The sequence below is a fragment of the Piliocolobus tephrosceles genome, chromosome 16, assembly GCF_002776525.5.
Source record: "Piliocolobus tephrosceles isolate RC106 chromosome 16, ASM277652v3, whole genome shotgun sequence".
Classification (NCBI taxonomy): domain Eukaryota; kingdom Metazoa; phylum Chordata; class Mammalia; order Primates; family Cercopithecidae; genus Piliocolobus; species Piliocolobus tephrosceles.
In genome coordinates, this window is record NC_045449.1 from 2798607 (window position 1) to 2823473 (window position 24867).

Genomic DNA, 24867 nt, shown 5'->3' on the forward strand with positions numbered 1-24867 from the left:
AAAAAAAAAAAAAAAAAAGAAAGAAAATTCTGTGAGGTTGCATCCTTTTTATTATTTATTATTTATTTATATATTTTTTTGAAACGGAGTCTTGCTCTGTCACCCAGGCTGGAGTGCAGTGGCACGATCTCGGCTCACTGCAAGCTCTGCCTCCCGGGTTCACACCATTCTCCTATCTCAGCCTCTTGAGTAGCTGGGACCACAGGCGTCCGCCACCACGCTCGGCTAATTTTTTTTTTTTTTTTGCATTTTTAGTAGAGACAGGGTTTCACCATGTTAGCCAGGATGGTCTCGATCTCCTGACCTTGTGACCCGCCTGCCTCGGCCCCCCAAAGTGCTGGGATTACAAGCGTGAGTCCCCGCACCTGGCCTATTTGTTATTATTTTTTAAAAATACAATGAGAGCAGCAGGGTTGCAACTTTTTGTTCAGTCTGATCTGCACAGCCCTGGGAGTGAGTTGGACCGTGAGAATAGATAGAGAATCTTCATTCTGGAGATGCATGAAGTGAGCTGTGGGTCCTAGCCAAGTTACTGGCAGGACTAGGCCACCCTCCTCTGTGGCTGCTGAGTTCATGGTCCCCTGAGATGTTGCTGGACTCTGTCCAGAGGGGTGGGGAGATGGAAGGGGAGCTCAGACAGGAGACAGCTTCTGAGGTAAAGAGTCAGGCGTTCGAGACCAGCCTGACCAACATGGTGAAACCCAGTCTCTACTAAAAATACAACAAAATTAGCCGGGCGAGGTGGTGGGCGCCTGTAGTCCCAGCTACTCCGGAGGCTGAGGCAGGAGAATGGTGTGAACCCGGGAGGTGGAGCTTGCAGTGAGCCGAGATCGCGCCACTGCACTCCAGCCTGGGCGACAGAGCGAGACTCCGTCTCAAAAAAAAAAAAAAAAAAAAAAAAAAAAAGGAGAGCGGGGACCGCGGGCAGGGTGCAGGGTGCAGGTTCCACATCTGGTCTGTGACGTGTTCCTTCTGGATGGGCAAACCCAGAAGCTTCTTTAGCCCCTTTCCTCCTCCAGGCACAGGTCGAGGCTGGGATTGCGGGATCTGGAGTGCCTGGTTCTCAACACTTGCTTGGCGGAGGGGAGGAGGCCCAGTGTCCCCACGTGCAGGGCAGCAATGGCTGTGGTTTCCCTCCTCCATGAGCCAGCCAGCCAGACAGTGGGCAGGAGAGGGCGGGAAGAGAGAAGGGCAAGTGGAAGGAAATGGACTTGTGTGGGCGGGTGAGCAAGTTGGAAAGTGCCTGGTGTAGAGAGGAACTTTGCCTGGGGGGCAGAGACCACCGCGGAGTGAGGGAGGGGGCCAGCCGTGCCGCTGACACAGCCAGACACCTGCCTGCCAGGACCAGTTAGGAGAGGGCACAAGCTGCAGAGCCCACGCACTTTGCATTTTCCAGGGACAAGGAAGCTTGGAGGGAAGCAGAGATTTTCCGGGAGGCCAAAATCTCCCTTTTCTCCCACCCTCTCAGCCTGGGGGTCTCTTTATTCCCATTCTTCAGAGAGAGAGACACGGCGGAGAAGACGGGCCACAGCTGTGGCTGCTGGGGAGACCGATGCCAAACCAGCCCCCTGCTCGCTTTCCTGCCTCTAAGCCTTTGCCTGGGCTGTTGCCCCTCCTAGAATGCCTAACTCTCTGGTTGACCCTGTTACAGACCTGGCAAGGTCAGTCTTGAATAACCTGATGAGATTTCCAGAGCTGCTTTTTTCCAGTTCCCCCACCAAGAGGCTTAGACCTGGAGCCGAGCCCCACTTTGGGGGAAGACTGGGAAGTTTCAGGTAGAGGACCGGAACAGGACCAGGAGCTCGGCCAGCTGACGCTGCAAAGCCTGCCTCCGAGAGTCTCTGTGGCGTAGGAACCTTGCGCCTTAACCAGCGCGGGCAGCTTGGAAGCAGGAGCTCCAGTTGTCTCCTGGAAAAATGGGGCCGATTACCCCAAGGCAGCCACGTTCTTACAGAGCCTCTTGCAAATACCCACAGGGTCACCTGACTTTGCTCGTAGCCACGGATGGCATCTGTCATCCATGCCTCGTCTTTATGCTGTTTGTACTTTAGGTTGGTTCAGTACTTGACTGTTTACAAAGCACTTTTTTTTTTTTGAGACAGAGTCTCGCTCCGTCACCCAGGCTGGAGTGCGATGGTGCGATCTCGGCTCACTGCAACCTCCGCCTCCCGGGTTCAAGTGATTCTCCTGCCTCAGGCTTCTGAGTAGCTGGGACTACAGGCATGCGCCACCATGCTCGGCTAATTTTTGTGTTTTTGTAGAGATAGGGTTTCACCATGTTGACCAGGCTGGTCTTGAACTCCTGACCTTAGATGGTCCGCCCACCTCGGCCTCCCAAAGTGCTGGGGCGTGAGCCACGGCCCTCAGCCTTACAAAGCACTTTCTTGAACCCTTCTGGTTCTTGCAGAAGAGAAGAATGATTTCCACATTGTGCAGAGGAGAAAATGAAATAGTCCTTTTAGCCAGTGGGTAAGACACAAACCTGAGTCTTGAGATTTACAAATGCAGTGTTCTTTCCATTACCCCAAGAAATAATTACTGAGTACAAATCGTTACTGAGTGTCTACTACTGTATTTCATTGCTTCTGAGACACTTTCTTCCTTCTCATTTAACAACTCTGAAATCAGGAGGCATGTCATAAGCAAAAGCACACCCTAATGGGTAATTGGAAACATTTTTGCTTTCTTAGTGGAGCACAAAATAATGTGTACCTTACGGTGGATGTCCTTTTAGAGTTGATGAAATCTGGTGTGTGCACAACCGTGGTGTGTGTAAACATGGCTTCTGCCTGCAAGGTGTGCAATGTAGAGGAATGGTCAGTCTTAGCTATTCGTGTGAAACAGAATATGACGCCTACCAAAACCGGCTCAAGGGCCACGGGAATTCCGGCTGAGGGGCTTCAGAAAAGCTTTAGGGAAGACGGGTGGGATTTGGTCTCTCAGCATCCTGTTCCATCTGTATCAACCAGCTGATTTAGACAACACACCCGAGCTCTGAGTGTGGAGGCTCCAAACTTGGACCCTGGAGGCTGACTACGGGTTTGCATTGCCTGTTGTTCTAGATATTTAACTCTCAGCCTCAGTTTTCTCAACGACAGAGTGGTTGTAATGATAGTGGTTGCCTCACAGGTGGTTGTGAGGATCAGATAAGAGAACGTAGTCAGGCCAGGCGCAGTGGCTCACACCTGTAATCCCAGCACTTTGGGAGGCCGTGGCAGGTGGATCACCTGAGATCAGGAGTTCAAGACCAGCCTGAGCAACATGGTGAAACCCTGTCTCTACTAAATACAAAAAATTAGCTGGGTGTGGTGGCAGGTGCCTGTAATCGCACCTACTTGGGAGGCTGAGGCAGGAGAATTGCTTGAACCTGGTAGGTGGAGGTTGCAGTGAGCTGAGATTGTGCCATTGCACTCCAGCCTGGGCGACAAGAGTGAAACTCTGTCTCTGTCTCTCTCTCTCTCTCTCTCTGTCACACACACACACACAAACAAAAGAACGTCCCACATCTTTAGTCAAGGGTCTGACAGAGTGAGAGCTCAATAAATGTCACCCCCCTGCCCCCATCCTGAAATTGATTCTATAAATCCAATACATGCAGAGCCGACAGACATTTGTTGGTCGGTCGCTGGTGCAATGTCAAGCACGTTCCCATTTGTGGTCTCATTTGATCTCTGGAAGTGCCGGAGGCTGGGGATCATTACCCCAGTGTCACAAAGGAGGCAAGTGAGGCACGAGGCCTCACAGCTGGCCGGTGGCCAGGCTGGGATTCGGAGGCTGGTCTGTCTGATTCTCGGTGCCATGCTCTCTTCACCGGACTACAGCTGCTGACGAAAAACCACAAGCAAGGAAGGAAAGGCGGCCGATCTGGCGGGCTTGCTCCAGCCGGGGTATTTTATAAAGGAATGATCACGGCTGGGCATCCTTAATAGTGGGGTTTCTGGTTTCCAGAGAAGAGAGGTCTCATTCAGAGGTTCAGGAGGAACATGACAGTGGGGAAATGTGTGCAGACCGCCATCTCCTCTCCCTGTCTCCACCTCCAGTGGCTGGTGGCCAGTTTTGCCTCCTAGGTACTATTTGTCTCGCTGGCCTTCATGACTTCTTCTTTGCTTGGTTGCCTCTGGGACTCCCTCTCTTGGCTCGGGCCCTCCCCTGGCCCTGGAGAGGATGTCAGAGTGTGGCCACACTGCTCTCTGCTCATGACCCTGCCAGGGGCCGTGGGCCTTCTCCGCCAGCCAGATTCTCCTTTGCGGCCTCTGAGGTTAACACGGACAAATGCACTCACCTTCTTCCTTCCTCTTCCTCTCCTTCCTCCCTGCCTTGAATGTCTTTTCGCTCAGAACACTTGGCTGTGCTGTTAACAGGCTGTGTGACCTTCAGCAGGCCAGGTAACCTCTCTGAGCTTTAGTTACCCTCCCCTGGTGCGCCAAAATGGATGATCGTGAGGGTCAAATGGGAGGTGGTAGGAATGGGTCCTGGGCCTTGATACTGAGTCTTGCTCTATCACTGTGTACCCTTAGAGGCAGACCTGACTTCCTTTTTACCTCCATGGCTTTATCTCCAAAACAGAGGGAATAATTCTGGGAAGTCCTCCCAGGTCCTTCCTTGCAGGACCCCCTTCCTTGCAGGAGAGCCGTTGCCCACTCCTCTGTGCGCCCGGGCAGGCGTGGGATTTACCCATGCTCCTTGCTCCTCGTTTTCTGGATTGTAATTATTTGCTTCTATGATGGTCATAGTCACCAGACTGAAGTCAGTTCCTTTATTCAGTTATTCATTCAGCTACCTGTGTGCCAGGTGCTGGGATTACAGATGACATGGGGGAAACAGACAATTAAACAGGAAGTTTTAAGGCTGAGAGATAAGTGATTGGATAGGGCATGTGTAGGGCGGGAGTACCACCTTGGGACAGGGAGGAGGGTGACGACCAAGAGGGCTTCCTGGAGGAGGTGACCTCCAAGTTAAGACCTAAAGGCCAAGTAGGAGTCTAGCAAATAAAGTGGAGTGAGAAAGAGGAGAGGGACTGAGGGTGATCTTCCTTGGGTCTCCAGCTCTAGCCAGTGCCTGGCCCGGAGGAGATCAGTAAGTTGGTTCTCCATCTCTCTTCTTCCTTGCTCCTTCTGTATGCATTCCTGTAAAGAGGCAGGAGCTTGGATCCTTGGTTTTCTAGACCCTGGGATGCTGTGGCCAAGGGGGTTGCAGAAGTGTTCTGGATATGGCATGCCCTTCCAGCTCGGGGCATGCCACGTTCCTGAGGCTGGGGCTGCAGGAATGGGCATGGCAGGGTGTGGTGGGGGACACTGTGCTGAATGACTCACTGGCTCTGAGTAGGAGTGGAGATGAGCCAGGCCAGCAGCACATGCAGGAGGGAGCTGGAAGGATGTAGAGGATGCACCAGCCTTATCCTGGGTCCCTTTTTCCAGGAAGAGAGAGAAGGGCTCAGTAGGGGCAGTGAGGCTCATGAACTTGACAATATCGCTTCTCCAAGATGGTCTTTTATGTCAGAATTTTGAGTTGGAAGGGACATTGCCAGGCCTGTCTTCAGCTAGGGGTCCCTCTAGCACATGGAGCTTCCAAAGGAGGGAGGTGGCCCAGTTCACATTCTAGAGATACGCTCCTCTCCTCCCTTATCCCGTGACCTCCAGCATCATTTCAAGCCCCCGGGGATGGACCCGTGCCAAGGTCTTCTCTGCCTGGCCTGGATTAAGCTGTGTCTTCCCCTAGCCCCTGGAGACATTTCCTGGCCTCTGTTCTTCCTTGGAAGGCTGTGAGGTTCTAGAGCTGGAGCAAGCACAGGATAGGGCTTTGCTGGAGAGAGGAGACAGGCTTTGTGTCTGGCAGCAGGCTGGGCAGGAGCAGGGAGCACGCACGGAGCCAGGGCTGGGAGGAAGGATCGATGATCGTCACAATTGCCATCGACAGAGGACATTTTGTGTCTCACCTTGCTCTGGACACAGCACGTACGTCGTGTCCTATTCTGTAGCCACTTTGCAGAGTGGGTTATATTTCTCGCATTTTATAGATATAGAAACTGAGGCTCAGAGGCTGAGTGACCAGCCCACGCAGCTTGTCAGCAGCAGAGCCACGAGCCAGTAGCTTGTCTGCCTCACACTAGGTCTGGGGCTATTTCTCCCACACCACACTGCCTTGTTTTGAGGGTTTAAAAAATTCATTCCTTTCCTTCCAAGCTGGAGACCTTGCTTTCCTCCCAAAGCTGGAACAGAACCGAGGGCCCTGGATGGGTTTGGAGCGTGACGTGTTGTTAGTGTTGGAAGGAGACTGTGAGAGCCAGGGGAGCCTGGGCTGAGCCGGAGCTGGCTCCTCCTTCCCCGCAGCACCAGGTGCCTCTGCACCCTGAGCTCATGGTGTGTCTCCCCCAGCCATTTGCTATATTTATTTTTATTTCTATTTTTTGGTAAGATAATTACAGGGCATGAGCACTGCTATCTTTATTTAAACCATGTTATTATTGTTTTTAAAACAGAGTAACACACACACAAAACCTACAGAAAACATCTTGGATAAAAAAAATAAATATCTGGCTGGGCGCGGTGGCTTACGCCTGTAATCCCAGCACTTTGGCAGGTGGATCACCTGAGGTCAGGAGTTCGAGATCAGCCTGGTCAACATGGTGAAACTCCATGTCTACTAAAAATACAAAAACTAGCTGGGTATAGTGACGGGCGCCTGTAATCCCAGCCACTCAGGAGGCTGAGGCAGGAGAATCTCTTGAACCTGGGAGGCAGAGGTTGCAGTGAGATCATGCCATTGTATTCCAGCCTGGGCAACAAGAGTGAAACTCCATCTCAAAAACAGTCAAAAAAAAAAAAAAAAGCAGGCTGTTCCTCAAAGAAAACAGTTCCCTATGCCTCTGCACACCCCTTTCCAGTCCTCCAAGCCACCACTTACTCTTTTTTTTTTTTTTTTTTTTTTGAGACGAAACAGAACCCCCCTCCGCCCCCCAGGGTGGAGTGCAGCGGCACCATCTCGGCTCACTGCAACCTCTGCCTCTGGGGTTCCAGTGACCCTCTGCCTCAGTCTCCTGAGTAGCTGGGATGACAGGCACCCGCCACCACACCCAGCTAATTTTTGTATTTTTAGTAGAGACGGGGTTTCACCATGTTGGCCAGGCTGGTTTTGAACTCCTGACCTGAGGTGATCCACCGACCTTGGCCTCCCAAAGTGCTGGGATGACAGGCGTGAGCCACTGTGCCTTTTAGCTCTTTCTGCATACCTCTTAGGTTCTGTGAGGTGCATGGGAATGCCTCTAAAGATGCAGGCACTGGTCTCTCTTTTACTTGTTTTTATTTTTCTTGCACAGAGAGGGCTTCCCAGTTCAAAGAAGGGAAAATTGAGGCCCCCATCAAGTGGAACCTGCTGGAGTTTCCTTTTTTTTTTTTTTTTTGAGACGAAGTCTCGCTCTGTCACCCAGGCTGGAGTGCAGTGGTGCGATCTCGGCTCACTGCAAGCTCTGCCTCCCGGGTTCATACCATTCTCCTGCCTCAGCCTCCCGAGTAGCTGGAACTACAGGCGCCGCCACGGCCAGCTAGTTTTTTTTGTATTTTTAGTAGAGACGGGGTTTCACCATGTTAGCCAGGATGGTCTCGATCTCCTGACCTCGTGATCCGCCCACCTCGGCCTCCCAAAGTTCTGGGATGACAGGCGTGAGCCACCACGCCCGGCCGACCTGCTGGAGTCTCCTAACACACTAGACCCGGCGTCTCCTTCAGGCCTGACACTGCTGCTGGTTTCCTGTGTCCCAGTCCTGCCTTCCGTCTGACCTCGCAGACCAGCGGTGTTGAGAACTCGGGCCAGGGATGGAGGGAGGAGGCTTCTCACCCCTTTACCTTCCTAGGCCCCAGTGGGCGTCCACCCATCACCTGCTGGCATGGGGCCTCGCTCTTGGAGCGGACCCCTTTGCCCTTGTGACATAAGACGTGTGGCAGCTCCAGCAGCCCTGGGTTCCCCAGAAGAACACCCACGGCAGAGGACAGGTCAAAGGTCAGCGCTAGTCAGTGTGGACGAACAGCTTCGGGCGGATGCCCAAGTCCTGTAGTTCCTTGTTTGATCTGAAGGAAGTTGTCCAGCGTCAGCAGCAGCTGCTGCCGTGGTGGTAGCAGCAGCTGCAGTGGTGCTAAGGCAGCAGGACCCCGACTCTCAGGACACAGGCCCTGGCGGAAGATGGATTTCTTAAAGTACATTTTCGTGAGTGTCCCTGGGCTGTGGAGGGTTGTCCGTCCGGGCCCTGCTGCCTGGAGGGGGTGGGGAACAGAGCCTCTCCTTTTGTCACCTGGCAGGGAGCCCCGAGCGGCTGTTTGCCTGCCATGGGTCATGGAAGCCTCCCTTCGCTCAGGGGAAGGAGGAACGGAGACCAGGGACAGAGGGGCCTCTGGGTGGGGGACGTGGAGGGCAGGGGACAGACTCAGCACCCGGGCCTTTCCTCCCTGGCTTGGAGATTCGAGGTGGGTCCTTGCAGAGGGCTGGAGAAAACTCACTTCTGTGCTTCTCTGGGAAGCGTTCTCGGCTCCCTGCCAGGGCCCGAGGGGACCCACGGCCAGCCGAAGGCTATGCCCAGGTGGGAGTTTCCAGGGCGAGAGAGGGAGGGACTCCTCAGCTGGGCTGCCACCTGGCCTGGACGCTTGGAGCTGGCCAGGCTGCGGGTCCCGCCCTCTCTTCTTTGGGCTGTGGTTCTGGGAATCCTGTGTCCTGTCACAGAGCCTCAGAGTGTGGTTAGTGTGAGGCCCAGCGAGGAGAGTGTGAGTCGTGGTCCTCTGCTGCCAAGCCACACTGTCCCTGCAGGCTCTGCAGACCCCTGTTCCAGCTTTGGCAGGCCCTGTGTGCCTCCTCCTGGTGAACATGGGGGACCCAGGCGGACTTGGCCAGGTGGGGACCGTGAGGCTCTTCCTCATTCCCCTGCCTGCCGCCAGCCCGGGACTGGCTGTGTTCTTGCCTTTCTTCTCCCTCCTTGGCTGTGTCATGTTTTTCTTTAGGGAAAAAAGATCTTTTTCTCGAGAGTGAACACTCAGGGAGGAGTGTGGGGAATGACAGGACAGTGACAGGACATTTGTTTGTAAGGTTGGACCAAGGAGTTCCCCAATCTCAGGCTGCACCACCGTGGGCTCCAGGATGCCGTGAGGGGACCAGGGACCTTGTGACCAGACAGAAATGGCCCAGCCTCTCTGGACCCTGGCAGGGTGTGGATAGTGGCAGAGTAGAGAGTTTTTAAAATTTTATGTCAACCAGGTACAAAAATTGGGAGACTCCCACAAAAATCTGGCTTATCTTGGATTTCTGGCTTATCTTGAACACTTCAGCAACAAACACTGAGCTTGCATTTCTGCTTGACAGCTTAGTGAGAGATAAGTAAATAGTGGCCGCCTCCCAGGTTCAAGCGATCCTCCTGTCTCAGCCTCCTGAGTAGCTGGGATTACAGGCGCTCACCACCCACGCCTGGCTAGTTTTTATATTATTAGTAGAGTTCATGATCTGACCTCATGATCCGCCCGCCTCGGCCTCCCAAAGTGGTGGGATTACAGGCATGAGACACCGCACGCAGCCTCTTCTGTGGCTTTGATACTAGCCATCCTAACAGGTGTGAGGTGATATATCACTGTGGTTTTCATCTGCATTCCCCTGATGATTAACGACCCTCTCATATACCTGTTGACCACTCATATGTCTTCTTTGGAGAAGTGTCTATTCAAGTCTTTAGTACACATTTTTTGTTTTGTTTTGTTTTTGTTTTTTGGACACAGAGACTCGCTCTGTCACCCAGGCTGGAGTGCAGTGGCACCATCTCGACTCACTGCCTCATCCGCCTCCCGGGTTTAAGCGATTCTCCTGCCTCAGCCTCCCAAGCAGCTGAGATTACAGGTGTCCACAACTATGCCCAGTTAATTTTTGTATTTTTAGTAGAGACAGGGCTTCACCATGTTGGCCAGGCTGGTCTTGAACTCCTGACTTCAGATGATCTGCCTGCTTCAACCTCCCAAAGTGCTGGGATTACAGGCTTGAGCCACCGCACCTGCCTCTTTAGTGTCCTTCTTAAATCAGCTGAGGCTTTTTTATTATGGAGCTGTAGGAGTTCTTTATACATTTTAAAAATTGACCCCTTATCTGATATATGGTTTGCAAATATTTCCTCCCATTCTGTAGGCTGCCTTTTCACCCTGTTGATTGTTTCCTTTGCTGTGCAGAAGCATAATAATTCTATTTCTATAAAATAGCTAGGATGGGTAAATCTATAAAGATAGAAAACAGATTCGTGATTGCCAGGGGCTTAGGGGGAAGAGAAAGTGGGGAGTAACTGCTTAAAGGGGTACTTATTTGGGGATGATAAAAATATTTTGTAACTAGGCCAGGTGTGGTGGTTCATGCCTGTAATCCCAGCACTTTGGTTGGCCAAGGCGGGCAGATCACTTGAGGTCAGGAGTTCAAGACCACCCTGCCCAACATGGTGAAACCCTGTCTCTACTAAAACACAAAAAATTAGCCAGGTGTGGTGGTGCATGCACCTGTAATCCCAGCTACTCAGGCGGCTGAGGCAGGAGAGTTGCTTGAACCCAGGAGACGGAGGTTGCAATGAGCCCAGATTGCACCACTGCACTCTAGCCTGGCGACAGAGCCAGACTCTGTCTGAAAACAAAACAAAACCGAAAAAAAAAACCCAAACCACAAAAGATAACAAGCGTCGGTGAGGATATGGAGAAATGGGAACTCTTGTAACACTGTTAGTAGAAATGTAAATTGGTGCAGTCGCTATGTGAAACAGCAGAGAGATTGCTCAAAAAATTAAAAACATTAAAAAAAGAACTACCAACTTCATTCTTTGCGTGTGGATATCCAGTTGTTTTGCAGCTCCATTTGTTGAAAAGACCATTCTTTCCCTAGGATTGGTCTTGGCAATCCTGTCAAAACACAGTTGGCCATAGATGTGTGGGTTTATCTCTGTTCTCTTAATTCTACTGTGTTGGTTCAAATGCCTGGTTTTAGGCCAGGACCACACGGTTTTGATCACTGTAGCTTTATAGTAAGTATTGAAATTGGGAAATAGGAGTTCTCTACCTTTGACCTTCCTCTTTAAGAAGATTTTGAGTATTCTGGATGGAATTTCCTTATCAAATGTAGGATCAGCTTTTCAATTTCTTCAAAAAATCCAGCTAGGATTCTGATAGAGATTGCGTTAGATAGGTAGCTCACTTTGAATGGTACTACCTTCTTAGCAGTATTAAATCTTCCAATCGCTGAACAGGGGATGTCATTCCATTTATTTATGTCTTCTTTAATTTCTTTCAGCAGTGTTTTATAGTGTTTAGTGTGCCAGCATTTGGTTAAATTTGTTCCTAGGTATTTTATTATTTTTAATGCTATTTTATTTTATTGTATTATTATTTTTTGAGACAGAGTCTTGCTCTGTCGCCCAGGCTGGAGTGCAGTGGCTGGATTTTGGCTCACTGCAAGCTCCGCCTCCCAGGTTCATGCCATTCTCCTGCCTTAGCCTCCAGAGTAGCTGGGACTACAGGCGCCCACCACCACGCCTGGCTAATTTTTTGTGTTTTTAGTAGAGACGGGGTTTCACCGTGTTAGCCAGGACAGTCTCGATCTCCTGACCTCGTGATCTGTCCGCCTCGGCCTCCCAAAGTGCTGGAATTACAGGCGTGAGCCACCATGCCTGGCCTAATGCTATTTTAAAATGGAATTGTTTTCTGAATTTTCTTTCCAATTGTTTATTTTTACTTATTATTTTTATTGTTTATCTTTTCTGATTGTTTCTTTCTGATTGTTCATTGCTGGTATATAGAAACACAACTGATTTTTGTACTTTGCAATTTTGCAGACTTCCTTTATCAGCTCTAGTAGGTTTTGTGTGTGTGTGTGTGTGTGTGCAATCTGTGAGGTTTTTTTATGTAGGAACATCTTATCTGAAAATAGAGATAGTTTTACTGTTTCCTTTCCATGGTAGATACCTTTTATTTCTTTGTTCTGGCTAGTACTTTTAGTACGCCGAATGGTAGTGGTGACAGTGAGTTTCCTTGTTTTGTTGCTACTTCATCTTGAGGGGAAAGCTTTTAGTTTTTCATCATGGAGTATGATGTTAGCTATTTCTTTTTAATGCCTTTTATGTCAGAGAAGTTCCCTTTTATTCCTAGTTTTCTGAGTGTTTATATCATGAAAGGATATTAGCCTTTGTCAAGTGCTTTTTCTGTATCAATTGAGATAATCATGTTTTTTTCTTCTTCATCCTGTTGATGTGATATATTACATTGATTTCCTTCTTTTTTGAGATGGAGTCTTGCTCTGTTTCCCAGGCTGGAGTGCAGTGGCGCAATCTTGGCTCACTGAAACCTCCGCCTCCTGGGTTCAAGTGATTCTCCTGCCTCAGCCTCCCAAGTAGCTGGGATTATAGGCACGTGCCACCACACCCGGCTAACTTTTGAATTTTGGTAGAGACGGGGTTTTACCATGTTGGCCAGGCTGGTCTTGAACTCCTGACCTCAAGTGATCCTCCTGCCTCTGCCTCCCAAAGTGCTGGGATTACAGGTGTGAGCCACCGCACCCGGCCTATTACATTGATTTTCTTGTATTGAACCAAGCTTGCATTCCTAGGATAAATCCCACTTTGTCATGGAATATAACAGTATGTCGTCGGATTTGGTTTGCTGGTGTTTTGTTGAGGATTTCCGACTCTATCCATAAAGATATTGGCCTGTAGTTTTCTGTGGTTCCTTTGTGTCACTTTGATAACGCTGGCCTCATAGGATGAGTTAGGAAGTGTTTCCTCGTCTTCTATTTTTGGAAGAGTGTGAGAAGGACTGGTGTTAATTCTTCTTTAAGTGTTTGGTCGGCTTCACTATGAAGCCATCTGGCCCTGGACCGTTCTTTGTTGGGAGGTTTTTAATTACTACGGATTCCATCTCTTTCCTTCTCCCGTCGCTGTTTGGGTTTTGCTTGCCTCGTGCCTGAAGTCATTTGCATCTTCTAGTCCTTTCTTAGAATTTAAATATGAGTCTGCCTAATTTAAGATGTCCTATAAAAACGCAACCATCTTCCTACCCTTCCCCACCTTGCCACGTCTCTGCTCTGGCATCTCTGCTCAGAGATGGTCCCTCCCACACAGCACCGGCATTCCACATGGTTAACCCCATAGGTCGGTGGTTCTCAAAGGCTGTTCACTTGGGAACTTGTTAGAAACGCACGTTCTCTGGTCAAGAATCAGAAGCTCCAGGGGTGGGGCCTAGGAAACTTTTTTTTTTTTTTTGAGACAGAGTTTCACTCCTTCACCCGGGCTGGAGTGCAGTGGCGTGATCTTAGCTCACTGCAACCTCTACCCGCCCTGGGTTCAAGCGATTCTCCTGCCTCAGCCCCCCAAGTAGCTGGGATTATAGGCGCCTACCACCACGCCCGGCTAATTTTTGTGTTTTTAGTAGAGACGGGGTTTCTCCATGTTGGTCAGGCTGGTCTGGAACTCCCGACCCCAGGTGATCCGCCCACGTTGGCCTCCCAAAGTGCTGGGATTACAGGCGTGAACCACCGTGCCCGGCCAGAAACTGTGTTTTAACCAGCCGCTGGGTGATTCTGTGGTATTACCACGGCCACGCATAACAGAGAGCCATCGCAGGCTCCTGGCCCCAGTGACACAGTGAAATGGCACCTCTGAAACGCCCTGGCATCAGAGGAGCCGTGAGCGGCAGGAGTTGGTGGAAAGGGGAGACCAGAGAAGGGAAAGAGGAGCAAGAAGGTGGCTTGGCGGGGGATTTGGGGGAAGACTTGGTTGGAACAGGACCTGATTCTGGAGGATAGTTCATTATTGGGGGCACCTGCTGGGCATAGGGTTGGTCATCCAGGGTGAGGGATGCAGTCTGTGGCCAGAGCACAGACAGCTCTTAACAGCAGTAACACTGGCCCGTCCAGCCCTGACTCTAGCCATCCCGAGAAGCCCGCCCTGGCCACTCCCAGGCCAAGACTCGGCTTCCACTGCCTGCTTTGTTGCATCTTGCTTAGCAGAAAACTTAGTCATTCATCTAGCAAATGTTTATTGAGCATCTACTGTGTGCTAGGCAGTTCTGTTAATAGTACAGGGAGACGACGAGGATCACAGCAAACAAAGAGCTCTGCCTCGAGGACCTTCTGTTCTGCAGCCAGCCTGGTGGCCAGCTGGTTCTCATCCTGCTTGCCCTGCAGATGGGGACTGCTGGGCCAGTGGCGGAGCTGGGCAGTGTGGCATGCTCAGTGCTCAGACAACATGGGACACATGCCAACCCACTCCCAGGGCGTGCCCAGTTCCCCCAGCTTTCCAGAAATGGGTGTAGAGAACTGTGCAGACATCCTTTTCCTTGGTCACGTCTTCCCTCTCCATCGGGATGAGAAACTCACTCTGACCTGTTTTCTTCTCCCCCCAGCACTTTCTGGCCCGCATCTCCCCCCCATTTTCCTGGGACCCACGGAGGTGCAAAACCCCTTCTCCTCCATCCTTGTCTTCTGGTAATGTTTCTCGTTTGCTGTTGATGTGGCCTTGCCCCCTCTGTGTGTCCTGGATTGGGGTGGACGGGGGTGAAGAGGCGATTAAGAGGGCTCATTGAGCGACCTGTGTGCCAGGCTCTGCACACGCTGGCCTGTGTGGCCCTGCCACAGTCCTGCGAATTAGCAGTCCTGTTTTCAGCCCCACGCAAAGGCGCAGGCACTCAGACAGCGTCGTTCTATGAGCATGGGTGTGTGGTGCCTCCCAGGAGCAGGGTTTTTAGCAAGGCTGCTGACGTATAAACACACTCCCACCTCCAGAAGCAGAGGAGAGGAGCCCAGGGCCAGGGCAGGTAGCCCAGCAGGGACCCAGCACGCTGCAGGTGGGGCCGGTGAGTGTCACCTCTCCAGCCAGGGTCAGAGAGGAGGGAGAGGCAAGAGTGTTGCAGGGGCGGGGGTCTCACGAGCTGGGGTGCAGCAAGAGGGAAGGAACAGGTGGCTGCCTGTCTGCAGGAGAAGCCGTGCCCGTGTGTAGAGCTGCTGTGGACCAGGGGGAGGCAGGGAGGGCACAGGGTGGTGAGATGGAGAGAGGGGGTCCTGGACTCACATGAGCATTATCTTTTCCCATCACTTCTGCTGCTTTGCTGCCTGGGCAGTGGGCTGGCACCAGAACTGGCAAGCAGGGGCACTGGGAAAGATTCCTCAAGATTTCCCAAGCCGAAATTGCTTCTTGTGGTTCTTGTTCACGTCTGCCCCTGCTACCTGGGATCTCCTCCAGCATCCTCCTCCCCAAGGACTCTCTCTGTCTTTCTGAAGGAAGACCAGGCTGTTTCTGTATCGGGAGGCAGCGGGGACAGGGGTAGAACCCGGGGCCCAGGCAGAGTTCCTTGGCTGAGTGCTGGTCCTGCGTGGTTATCTATTGACTGGCTGTGAACGCAGAGTCCACGGGGAAATGCTGGCCACTGCTCCGATTTGGATGGCAAGAACTGCTGCTGCTAATACATTGGACAGCTGCATGGACGCTGCTATTGATGAGGAGACCCAATGACATGCCTCTGTGAAAATCCAGTGGCTGGCTTCCTGGTGGAGGGAGATCCCTTCCGAAGGCTGCCCCGGGCAGAACTTTAGTCTCTGGGGCAATGCCAGTGAGTCAGTGAGCATTAACTGAGTGCCTGCTGTGTGCCCTAAGCATTAACTGAGTGTCTGCTGTATGCCCTGAGCATTAACTGAGTGCCTACTGTGTGCCCTAAGCATTAACTGAGTGCCTGCTGTGTGCCCTGAGCATTAACTGAGTGCCTACTGTGTGCCCTGAGCATTAACTGAGTGCCTGCTGTGTGCCCTGAGCATTAACTGAGTGCCTGCTGTGTGCCCTAAGCATTAACTGAGTGCCTGTTGTGTGCCCTAAGCATTAACTGAGTGCCTGCTGTGTGCCCTTGGCTGTACGCAGCCATTTCACGGTGTGTGGACGAGGGTGTGTCGGAAAGCCTGAGCTGCTGTTCCCGGCTGGCCTGAGTCATGCTGCTTCTAGGTGGAAAAGGAGACTCACTCCCTGCCAAGTGTCCCATTGGAAAGTGCAGCAAGTCACTGAGACGCGGGGCCAGCCCAGCCGAGGCCATGCTGCCACTGGCTCATTTCAGCTGCTGGGCACTGTCCATGCAGGGGTCATCCAGCCAGCACATTGCTCATGGCTGAGGCTGAATCATAGCCCTTCTCACCACCTGTGCCAGCCCCAGGCCATGGGGCATCTTCATTCCGACCCATTTCTTTTCTTTTCTTCTTCTTCTTCTTTTTTTTTTTTTTTTTTTTTGAGATGGAGTCTTGCTCTGTCACCCAGGCTGGAGTGCAGTGGCACAATCTTGCCTCACTGCAACCTCCGCCTCCTGAGTTCCAGCGATTCTGCTGCCTCAGCCTCCCAAGTAGCTGAGATCACAGGCTCGTGCCACCACGCCTGGCTAATTTTTGTATATTTTTGTTTTTCTTTTTGAGATGGAGTCTTGCTCGCTCTGTCACCCAGACGGGAGTGCTGTGGTGCGATCTCAGCTTGCTGCAACCTCTGCCTCCTGAGTTCAAGCAGTTCTGTCTCAGCTTCCCAAGTAGCTAGGACTACAGGTGTGTGCCACCATGCCCAGCTAATTTTTGTATTTTTAGTAGAGACAGGGTTTCGCCATACTAGTCAGGCTGCTCCTGAACTCCTGACCTCAGGTAATCCACCTGCCTTGGCCTCCCTTAGTGCTGGGATTATAGGCATGAACCACCATGCCCAGCCGTAATTTTTGTATTTTTGATAGAGGCACAGTTTCACCATGTTGGCCAGGCTGGTCTCAACCTCCCGGCCTCAGGTGATCCTCCTGCCTTGGCCTCCCAAGGTGTTGGGATTACAGGTGTGAGCCAACGCGCCCAGCCAGACTCATTTCTAACAGTCATCTGAACATACTCTCTCTGGGAAGACCGATGGAATCGAGAAACACCATCTTGAAACTGCTAGACCACCTCCAACAGGACAAAGCATCCTTCCAGACGGAGCTTTCCAATAGCTCCTTCTCGGAGCTGCTATTTACTGGGCATTCACACAGATCAGGCCCTGGCTGGGCACTTCTTACACCTGTTCTCACCTCATCTGCCTAAGAGCACTAAAGTCAGGGACTATTTGATTCAATTTTTTTTTTTTTTTTTTGAGACAGGATCTCACTCTGTCACTCAATCTGAAGTGCAATGACGCGATCTCAGCTCACTGCAACTTCCGCGTCTGAGGCTCAAGCAATTCTCTTGCTTCAGCCTCCCAAGTAGCTGGGATGACAGGCGCCTGCCACCACGCCCAGCTAATTTTTCTATGTTTAGTAGAGACAGGGTTTCACCATGTTAGCCAGGCTGGTCTTGAACTTCTGACCTCAAATGATCTGCCTGCCTCGGCCACCCCAAGTGTCGGGATTACAGGCGTGAGCCACCGCGCCCGGCCTGCTTCAATTTTCAGGTGAGGAACTTAAGAGAGGAATGAAGAGAAGTTAACATGCCTCATGCACCACAGTGGGCAGTAGCAGTTTGCCCACTCCTCAGACCTGGGCTTCGACCACCAGGCTCTGCTGCCTCCTGTGTGTTTCTGCTGCACCTAAACCTAAATTGCTCTGCACCGCCTTGCAGCCGAAGGCTGAGTTCTGGTGTTCAGCATCTCTCAGGCCCCGGCCTCAGCTTTGGTCTCCCATCTGATCTTCAGGATGTCTGACCCAGAGGCCTCCAGCCAGCTGGGCTGATCCACTAACTCTTCATTGACTGTGTGCCAAACGGATTCTCTTTTCTGCCTTTGCCCATACAGTTCCTGCTGCCACACCCTCCTTACCCACCTCTCTTGATCCTCTAAGGTCTGTCTGGGATCTCATGTCTTGCAAAAAGCCTTCATTGACATTTTGGTTTTCAGATGTGTCCACAGATTCTTCGATGCTTCTCTCTTCAAGAGGTGGAACTTGTTGGGTGCGGTGGTTCACGCCTGTAATCCCAGCACTTTGGGAGGCTGAGGCAGGAGGATCGCTTGAGCTCAGGAGTTCAAAACCAGCCTGGGCAACATGATGAAACCCTGTTTCTACTAAAAATACAAAAATTGGCTGGGTGTGGTGGCGGGTGCTTGTAGTCCCTGCTACTTGGGAGGCTGGGGTGGGAGGATCGCTTGAGCCCAGGAGGTCGAGGCTGCAGTGAGCTGTGATTATGCCACCGCACTCCAGCCTGGGTGACAGAGTGAGACCCTGTCTCAAAAGCAAACCAAAATAAAAAGATGTGAAACCTAGGCCGGGTGCAGTGGCTCACGCCTGTAATCCCAGCACTTGGGGAGGCCGAGGCAGGCGGATCATCTGAGGTCAGGAGTTCAAGACCAGCCTGGCCAACATGGTAAAACCCTGTCTCTACTAAACATACAAAAATTAACTGGGCATGGTGGTAGGCGCCTGTAGTCCCAGGTACTTGGGAGGCTGAGGCAGGAGCATCGCTTGAACCCAGGAGGTGGAGGTTGCAATGAACTGAGATCGTGCCATCGCACACCAGCCTGGGCGACAGAGTGAGACTCCGTCTCAGAAAAAAAAAAAATAAATAAATAAAATAAATACTGAAAAGCAAAAAGGGAAAAATCATCCGTACCTTCAGCCTCATTTTGTTGTGTATCCTTCAGGATATTTTTCTCCGTGGGGGTGATACACGCCCTCAGATGCAGTCCTGCACCTCTATGCACAAACACATTCTGTTTAATGGAAACAATGGGATCATCTTGTTCAAAACCCTGTTTTTCTCACTTAGCCATGCATTGTGAATCTTTGCAGTAGCATCATGAACACAGCTCCTCTTGTGGTACTTTATTGTATAAGTGTGCTCCTGTGCCTTACTTACTTCTCTTCTCACAGCTGGGTACTTCCCCCATCGCTCACACTTTTTGGCCCATAAACAGTGCTGGGGCAAACATCCTTGCATGTGTGTTCTTGTGGCATGGCCCGGATATTGTTCTAGGGTACATTCCTTAGAGTGGGTTTATTGGACCAAAGGACGTGGATATTTTAAAAGTTTTGGACACATGATGCCTTTAGGAAAGCTGTATCCAGTATGCACTCACCCACAGCTCCTGCAGCCTGGGCCTGCAGACTGGACACCGTGGCTGGACCGTTTCTCTTTCCTGCCAGCGATATGTTCCTGCCACATATCCTTGCCAACACTGGTTGATCTGATAGTGAAAGATGTTATCTTACTGTGATCTTAATTTCTTTTGTAACTAGAGAGGTTGGGCTTGTTTTCATGTGTTCATTGGTCATTTCATGTGTGTTCTTTAATCATTTGTTCATGTCCTTTGCACATTTTTGTTTTCTTTTCTTTTCTTTTTTTCTTTTGAGACAGTCTCGCTCTGTCACTCAGGCTGGAGTGCAGTGGAGGGATCTCGGCTCACTGCAGCCTCCGCCCCTTGGGTTCAAGCGATTCTCATGCCTCAGCCTCCCGAGTAGCTGGGATTACAGGTGTGCGCCCCCACGCCCAGCTAATTTTTATATTTTTAGTAGAGATGGGGTTTCACTAGGCCCAACTAATCCGCCCACCTCAGCCTCCCAAAGTGCTGGGATTACAGGTGTGCACCACCACGCCCAGCTAATTTTTGTGTTTTTAGTAGAGACGGGGTTTCACTATGTTGGCCAGGCTGGTCTCAAACTCCTGGGCTCAAGTAATCCACCCACCTCAGCCTCCCAAAGTGCTGGGATTATAGGTGTGAGCCACCGCACCAGACCCCTCATTTATTGATGTAATGGCTTTTGGATACTTTGAGGTATAGTCTTCCAGATCATTTTCTATGAATTTATATGCATACATAATATAGGTAGCTTTATGGTGTCTTTTTTTTTTTTTTAAGAAATGTGTCACCCAGGGTAGAGTACAGTGTCATGATCATAGCTCACTGCAGCCTTGAACTCCTGGGCTCTAGTGACCCTCCTGCCTCAGCCTCCTATGTAGTTAGAATTACAGGTGTGAACCACCGTGCCTGGCTGTTTTTATAAAATTGGGATTATATTCAATGTATTGTCTCTGATTTCCTCCACCCCTCAACTTAATATATCTTGGAGAGTGTCATATGTAAGCAACATAAATCTGTTGCTGTCTTTTTGAATGATTGCATAGTTTTTTTGAACAGCTTTATTGAGATATAATTCGCATATCATAAAATCACCCATTTAAAGTGTACAATTTGGCTGAGCATGGTGGCTCACGCCTGTCATCCCAGCACTTTGGGAGGCGGAGGCGGGCAGATCACCTGAGGTCAGGAGTTCGAGATCAGCCTGGCCAACATGGTGAAACCCAGTCTCTACCAAAAATACAAAAATTAGCTGGATGTGGGGGCGCACGCCTGTAATCCCATCTACTTGGGAGGCTGAGGCAGGAGAATCGCTTGAACCTGGGAGGTGTAGGTTGCAGTGAGCCGAGATCACGCCATTATACATATCTAGCCCGGGCGAAGAGAGCAAAACTCCATCTCAAAAAATAAAAAATAAAACAAAGTGTACAATTCAGTGGTTTTTGGAGGTATTCATGGAGCTGTGCAACCACCATCATAATCAGTTTTAGAACCTTTTTATTGCTTTGAAATGAAATCCGTACCTTTTGGCTATCACCTTCCAACCCCCCCATCCTCCTCAGCCTAAGAAATCCCTAATCTTCTTTCTGTCTCTATGAGGTTGCATACTCTGGACATTTGATAAAAATGGAATCATGGTCTTTTATCTCTACCTTTTGCCTTTTTTTGTTTTTTTGAGACAGAGTCTTGCTCTGTCGCCCAGGCTGGAGTGCAGTGGCGTGATCTCGGCTCACTGCAAGCTCCGCCTCCTGGGTTCATGTCATTCTCCTGCCTCAGCCTCCAGAGTAGCTGGGACTACAGGCGCCTGCCACTACGCCTGGCTAATTGTTTTATATTTTTAGTAGAGACAGAGTTTTACCGTGTTAGCCAGGATGGTCTCGATCTCCTGACCTCGTGATCCGCCTACTTCGGCCTCCCAAAGTGCTGGGATTACAGGCGTGAGCCACCGCGCCTGGCCCTATCTCTACCTTTTTTCATTTGGTGTAATGCATTCAAGGGTCAGCAGTGTTGTGGCATGAATCAGTATGTTATTTTTCATGGCTGAATATTATTCCATCGTAGGGATATAGCATATTTTGTTTATTCGTCAGTTGATGGCCATTTGGGTTGTACCCACCGTTTGGCAAGAGTGAATACTGCAGTTATGAATGTTTGTGTACAAGTATTTGCTTGAGTACCTGCTTCCGATTCTTTTGTGTATGTTCCTAGGGATCGAATTGCTGGGTCATGTGGTCATAATTCCGTGCAGAACTTTTTAAGAAATTGTGAAATTATTTTCCACAATGGCTGTACTGTTTGACATTCCCACCAGCAACAGATGAGGGATCTGATTTCTCCATGTCCTTGCTCACATCTGTGATATTCTGGTTTTCGATCATAGCTACGTTAGTGGTATGAGTGGTATCTCGTGGTTTTGATTTGTATTTCCTGATGACTAATGGCTTGAGTGTCTTTTCATGTACGTATCGTTCCTTTGTATGTCTTCTCTGGGGATATGTATATTTAGACCCTTTGCCCATTTTTAAATGGAATTGTCTTTTTCTTACTGAGTTGTAAGAATTGGTTTTTGTAGAGACCTGTCCTTGATCAGATATATGATTTGCAAATATTTTCTACCATTCTGTGGGCTTTCTTTTGACTTTCTTGAGAGTAAGTATGAGGAATTCGTCTTCACTTTTCTGTAAACGTTTGGTAGAATTTACAAATGAAGCCATCTGGGTCTGGGCTTTTCTTTGTGCGTCGTTTTTTTTTTAATCGTTCATTTGATCTTTTTATTTGTTACATGTCTTTAGATTTTCTGTTTCTTACTGAGTCAGTTGTGATAGGTTGTGTTTTTCTAGGAATTTGTTGATTTCATTGATGTTACCTAATTTACTGACCTATAGTTTATAGTACTTGTATTTTATTCTGTGAATGTAGCTTCTTTCAACCAATTTTCTGCAAACGTTGAAGTTGTTTTTATTTTTTACTGTTAGAAACAATGCTGCAGTGAACATTTGAGCCTGTCTGTGTACATTGCAAGCGTGTTAGAGGATGGATTGTTAGATGTGGAATTGCGGGTCAGAGGTCTGTGTATTTAACATGTTGATTGTTTCTGTTCCATTATCCTCCTCCTGTTCATCTTTCTATCCTTATTGATTGGTATAAGCTCTTTACGTCTGGTAATCCTGGTCTCCTAAGCCTGGAGATGGTAAGAATGCCCCGCGTGGGTGGTGCACGTGCACCTGAGCAAGTTGGAAGAGGAGGTTTGCATCCGGACGTTTGGCAGCTCCCTTCTGGTCGAGGGAGTTGGATGTGGGTGCCCTAAGCCCACCTCTGTGCATTCATACACGGGGTTTCTAGATGCCAGATCCTGAACTGCTGGTAGGTCAGAGGCTTTTTGCCTCTGACACGCTGGCTTTGACCTGACAGAGGTTGTTTGGAGTCCACAGCAGGACTGGCTCTCTCCAGGGACTTCTCCAGGCTCCTTCCCAGGGCGGTTCTGGGAATTCTGGGAGCAATGGGAGCTCCAGGCAGTTCTGGCCCACGGGTGCCTGCAGAGGTAGGGGAGAGTGCTTGGAGGCCCCACCTCTGTCTGAAGAAGAACCGAGGACACACACACACACACACAGTGTTCCTCGTCCCTGCTTTCTCTTCTCTCGTTTTCACTGGGGACTGTCTGTTCTGGGCACTCATTAGCTTCCCGGTGCAGACGTGGGCAGTGACGTTAGTCTGAGGAAGGGTAGCTGTTTTCAGGGGATGGGAAGTGGGGTGGCCTCTGCGTGTTTTGTTGGGGTAGAGCTGCCAGCCCCTCAAGCTTCCATTCCACTTCCCTTTTCTCCTTTTCGTTTTTCCCGGATACACCAGGGTGGCACCAAAGTAGATTAAAGGTTTGGACAAGTGCAATTGGGATTTAAAAAATAACCCATCTAGGCTGGGCGTAGTAGCTCACGCCTGTAATCCCAGCACTTTGGGAGGCTTAGGTGGGTGGATCACCCGAGGTCAGGAGTTCGAGACCAGCCTGGCCAACATGGTGAAACCATGTCTCTACTAAAAATACAAAAATTAGCTGGGTGTGGTGGCAGGCGCCTGTAATCCCAGCTACTCAGGAGGCTGAGGCAGGATAATCGCTTCAACCCGGGAGGCGGAGGTTGCAGTGAGCTGAGATTGCGCCACTGTACTCCAGCCTGGGCGACAGAGCGAGACTCTGTCTCAAAAAAAAAAAAAAAAAAGAAAAAAAATAGCCCCTCTAGGCCCCTGGAGGCCTCGGTCCAGGCTTTGCTTTACCAGTTTTAGGGTCCTAAAGTGGTGGCTTGGGGGCAGGGGACCAGGCAGGCAGAGGCAGAGGTGGCATGGCAGGCCCTCCCTCCACCTTCCCCGGCTGTTCTGGCCACAGCGGCTCTGCTTTGACTGGTTGGTTTTCTGTAAAGGGTCTGGAACGCCGCTTGTGTTGGACACCTCGGCCCCATTTTTGGGTTGAAAACATCCTAAACATGGCTCCTGCCAGAGGCTGAATCCCGAGGATGACAGGCGTTTGCGTAATTTGGCTTTTCCCAGGGCCCCGCAGTCCTCTTTCCTTAACAGAGGCCGAGTGTCTGCTCCCCCAGCACCGTTCCTTTGCCAGCCCAGGCGTACCTTCGCCTCTCTCTTGTTGTATGGGGTGTTCGGCCCTCTAGCCCTGCAAAGGCAAAATCAAATTATCTTCTCTGTTGATCCAAGTGAATTTTGTTCCTGGAGAAGCCCCAGGCTCAGCTTCCTGATAGTTGGTGAGGAAGAGGCTTTTGTGGTGGACCTCCTGGCTGATCCCTGTCTTTCTGTCCCCTGCTTTTGTCTTTCAGTCGTCGGAGTTCTTTGAGATGCTGGAGAAAATGCAGGTGAGTACGTACCCCCACCGCAGTGGGGAAGAAGCCCAGCCCCAGATGTGGGTGGCGTAGGGACCAGGCAGAACCCACGGGCAGAAGCCGGGTGCCCTGGAGGGAGGGGCAGAGAAGAGACAATTACATCCCCTTAGCCCCGGCAACCTGAGGCCATTTTACTCTTGAGCACTTTGGGAAGACTCTTGTGGAGGGACAGGGAGGATAAAAAGCAGAACTTCCCCAGCAGGGCAGCTGGGGAGGCCATAAGCCCTGTGGATGTGGAGGAGGGTTTGAAGGGTCCGTTGTTCCTGGAATGAGCCAGAAAGAAGGCCTGAAAGAACGAGCTGCTTCTTGGGGGAATCATCTCGCCTGGGGAGGCAGAGGGGTGGGGTGGGAGGCCGGCCTGAGTTCAAATCCTGCACCGGACACTTACTAGTCCCAGTTCCTTGCCTGTCCTAAGCCTCCATAAAAAAATAAGAAGGAAAGCACCTACTTACATGGTGGTTGGGGTGAAACAAGATAATCGGTGTAAGTACTCGGTAGACACTATATAAAAGTCGGTGTGTGGTGTGGGTTTGGGGGTTCTTTGCTATTCCTCACCAGGGTCAGGGCTCCCAGGTAAGAGCCGCTGCCCTGCAGAGTACGTGCAGAGGCCCAGAAGGGTTCATGGACATGGGCAGGAAGAGTGGGATGATGCTGCTGATAATCCACCTGTAGCTCAAGCACTTTGCTGGGCTCAGAGTTTGACAGGCGTCATTTCTTCCTGCTGAGGCCTTCGGAAGTAGGTGTATTATTATTATTATTATCCCCATAGGGACAAGTGAGAAAATTGAGGCACAGAACGATTAAAGGCAGCACTCAAAGGGCACGTGGCTCAAAAGTGGCTTCAGAGCCAGGGAGTCCAGCCATTATGTCATGATACGTTTTACCCTAGGTAGGTGCTCCAGGCTCAAGGGAGGAAGATTCTGTTTTTTTTTTTTTTTTTTTTTTTTT

At 50.5% G+C, this 24867-nt stretch overlaps 1 protein-coding gene across 4 annotated transcripts in view; it reads left to right on the plus strand.

Moving 5' to 3' along the window:
- Positions 1-24867, plus strand: part of RAP1GAP2 (RAP1 GTPase activating protein 2) — a 238936-nt gene that overhangs the window by 161659 nt on the left and 52410 nt on the right. For 2 of the 4 annotated variants that reach the window (XM_026449610.1, XM_026449609.2), the window contains exons 1-2: positions 7838-8199; positions 23857-23892. In XM_026449610.1, coding sequence (XP_026305395.1) covers positions 8176-8199; positions 23857-23892 — 60 coding nt within the window. In that variant the 5' untranslated portion in view covers positions 7838-8175. Of the gene's footprint in view, positions 1-7837; positions 8200-23856; positions 23893-24867 lie in introns of those variants that run through there. The other 2 variants (XM_026449613.1, XM_026449608.2) reach the window with 1 other exon arrangement.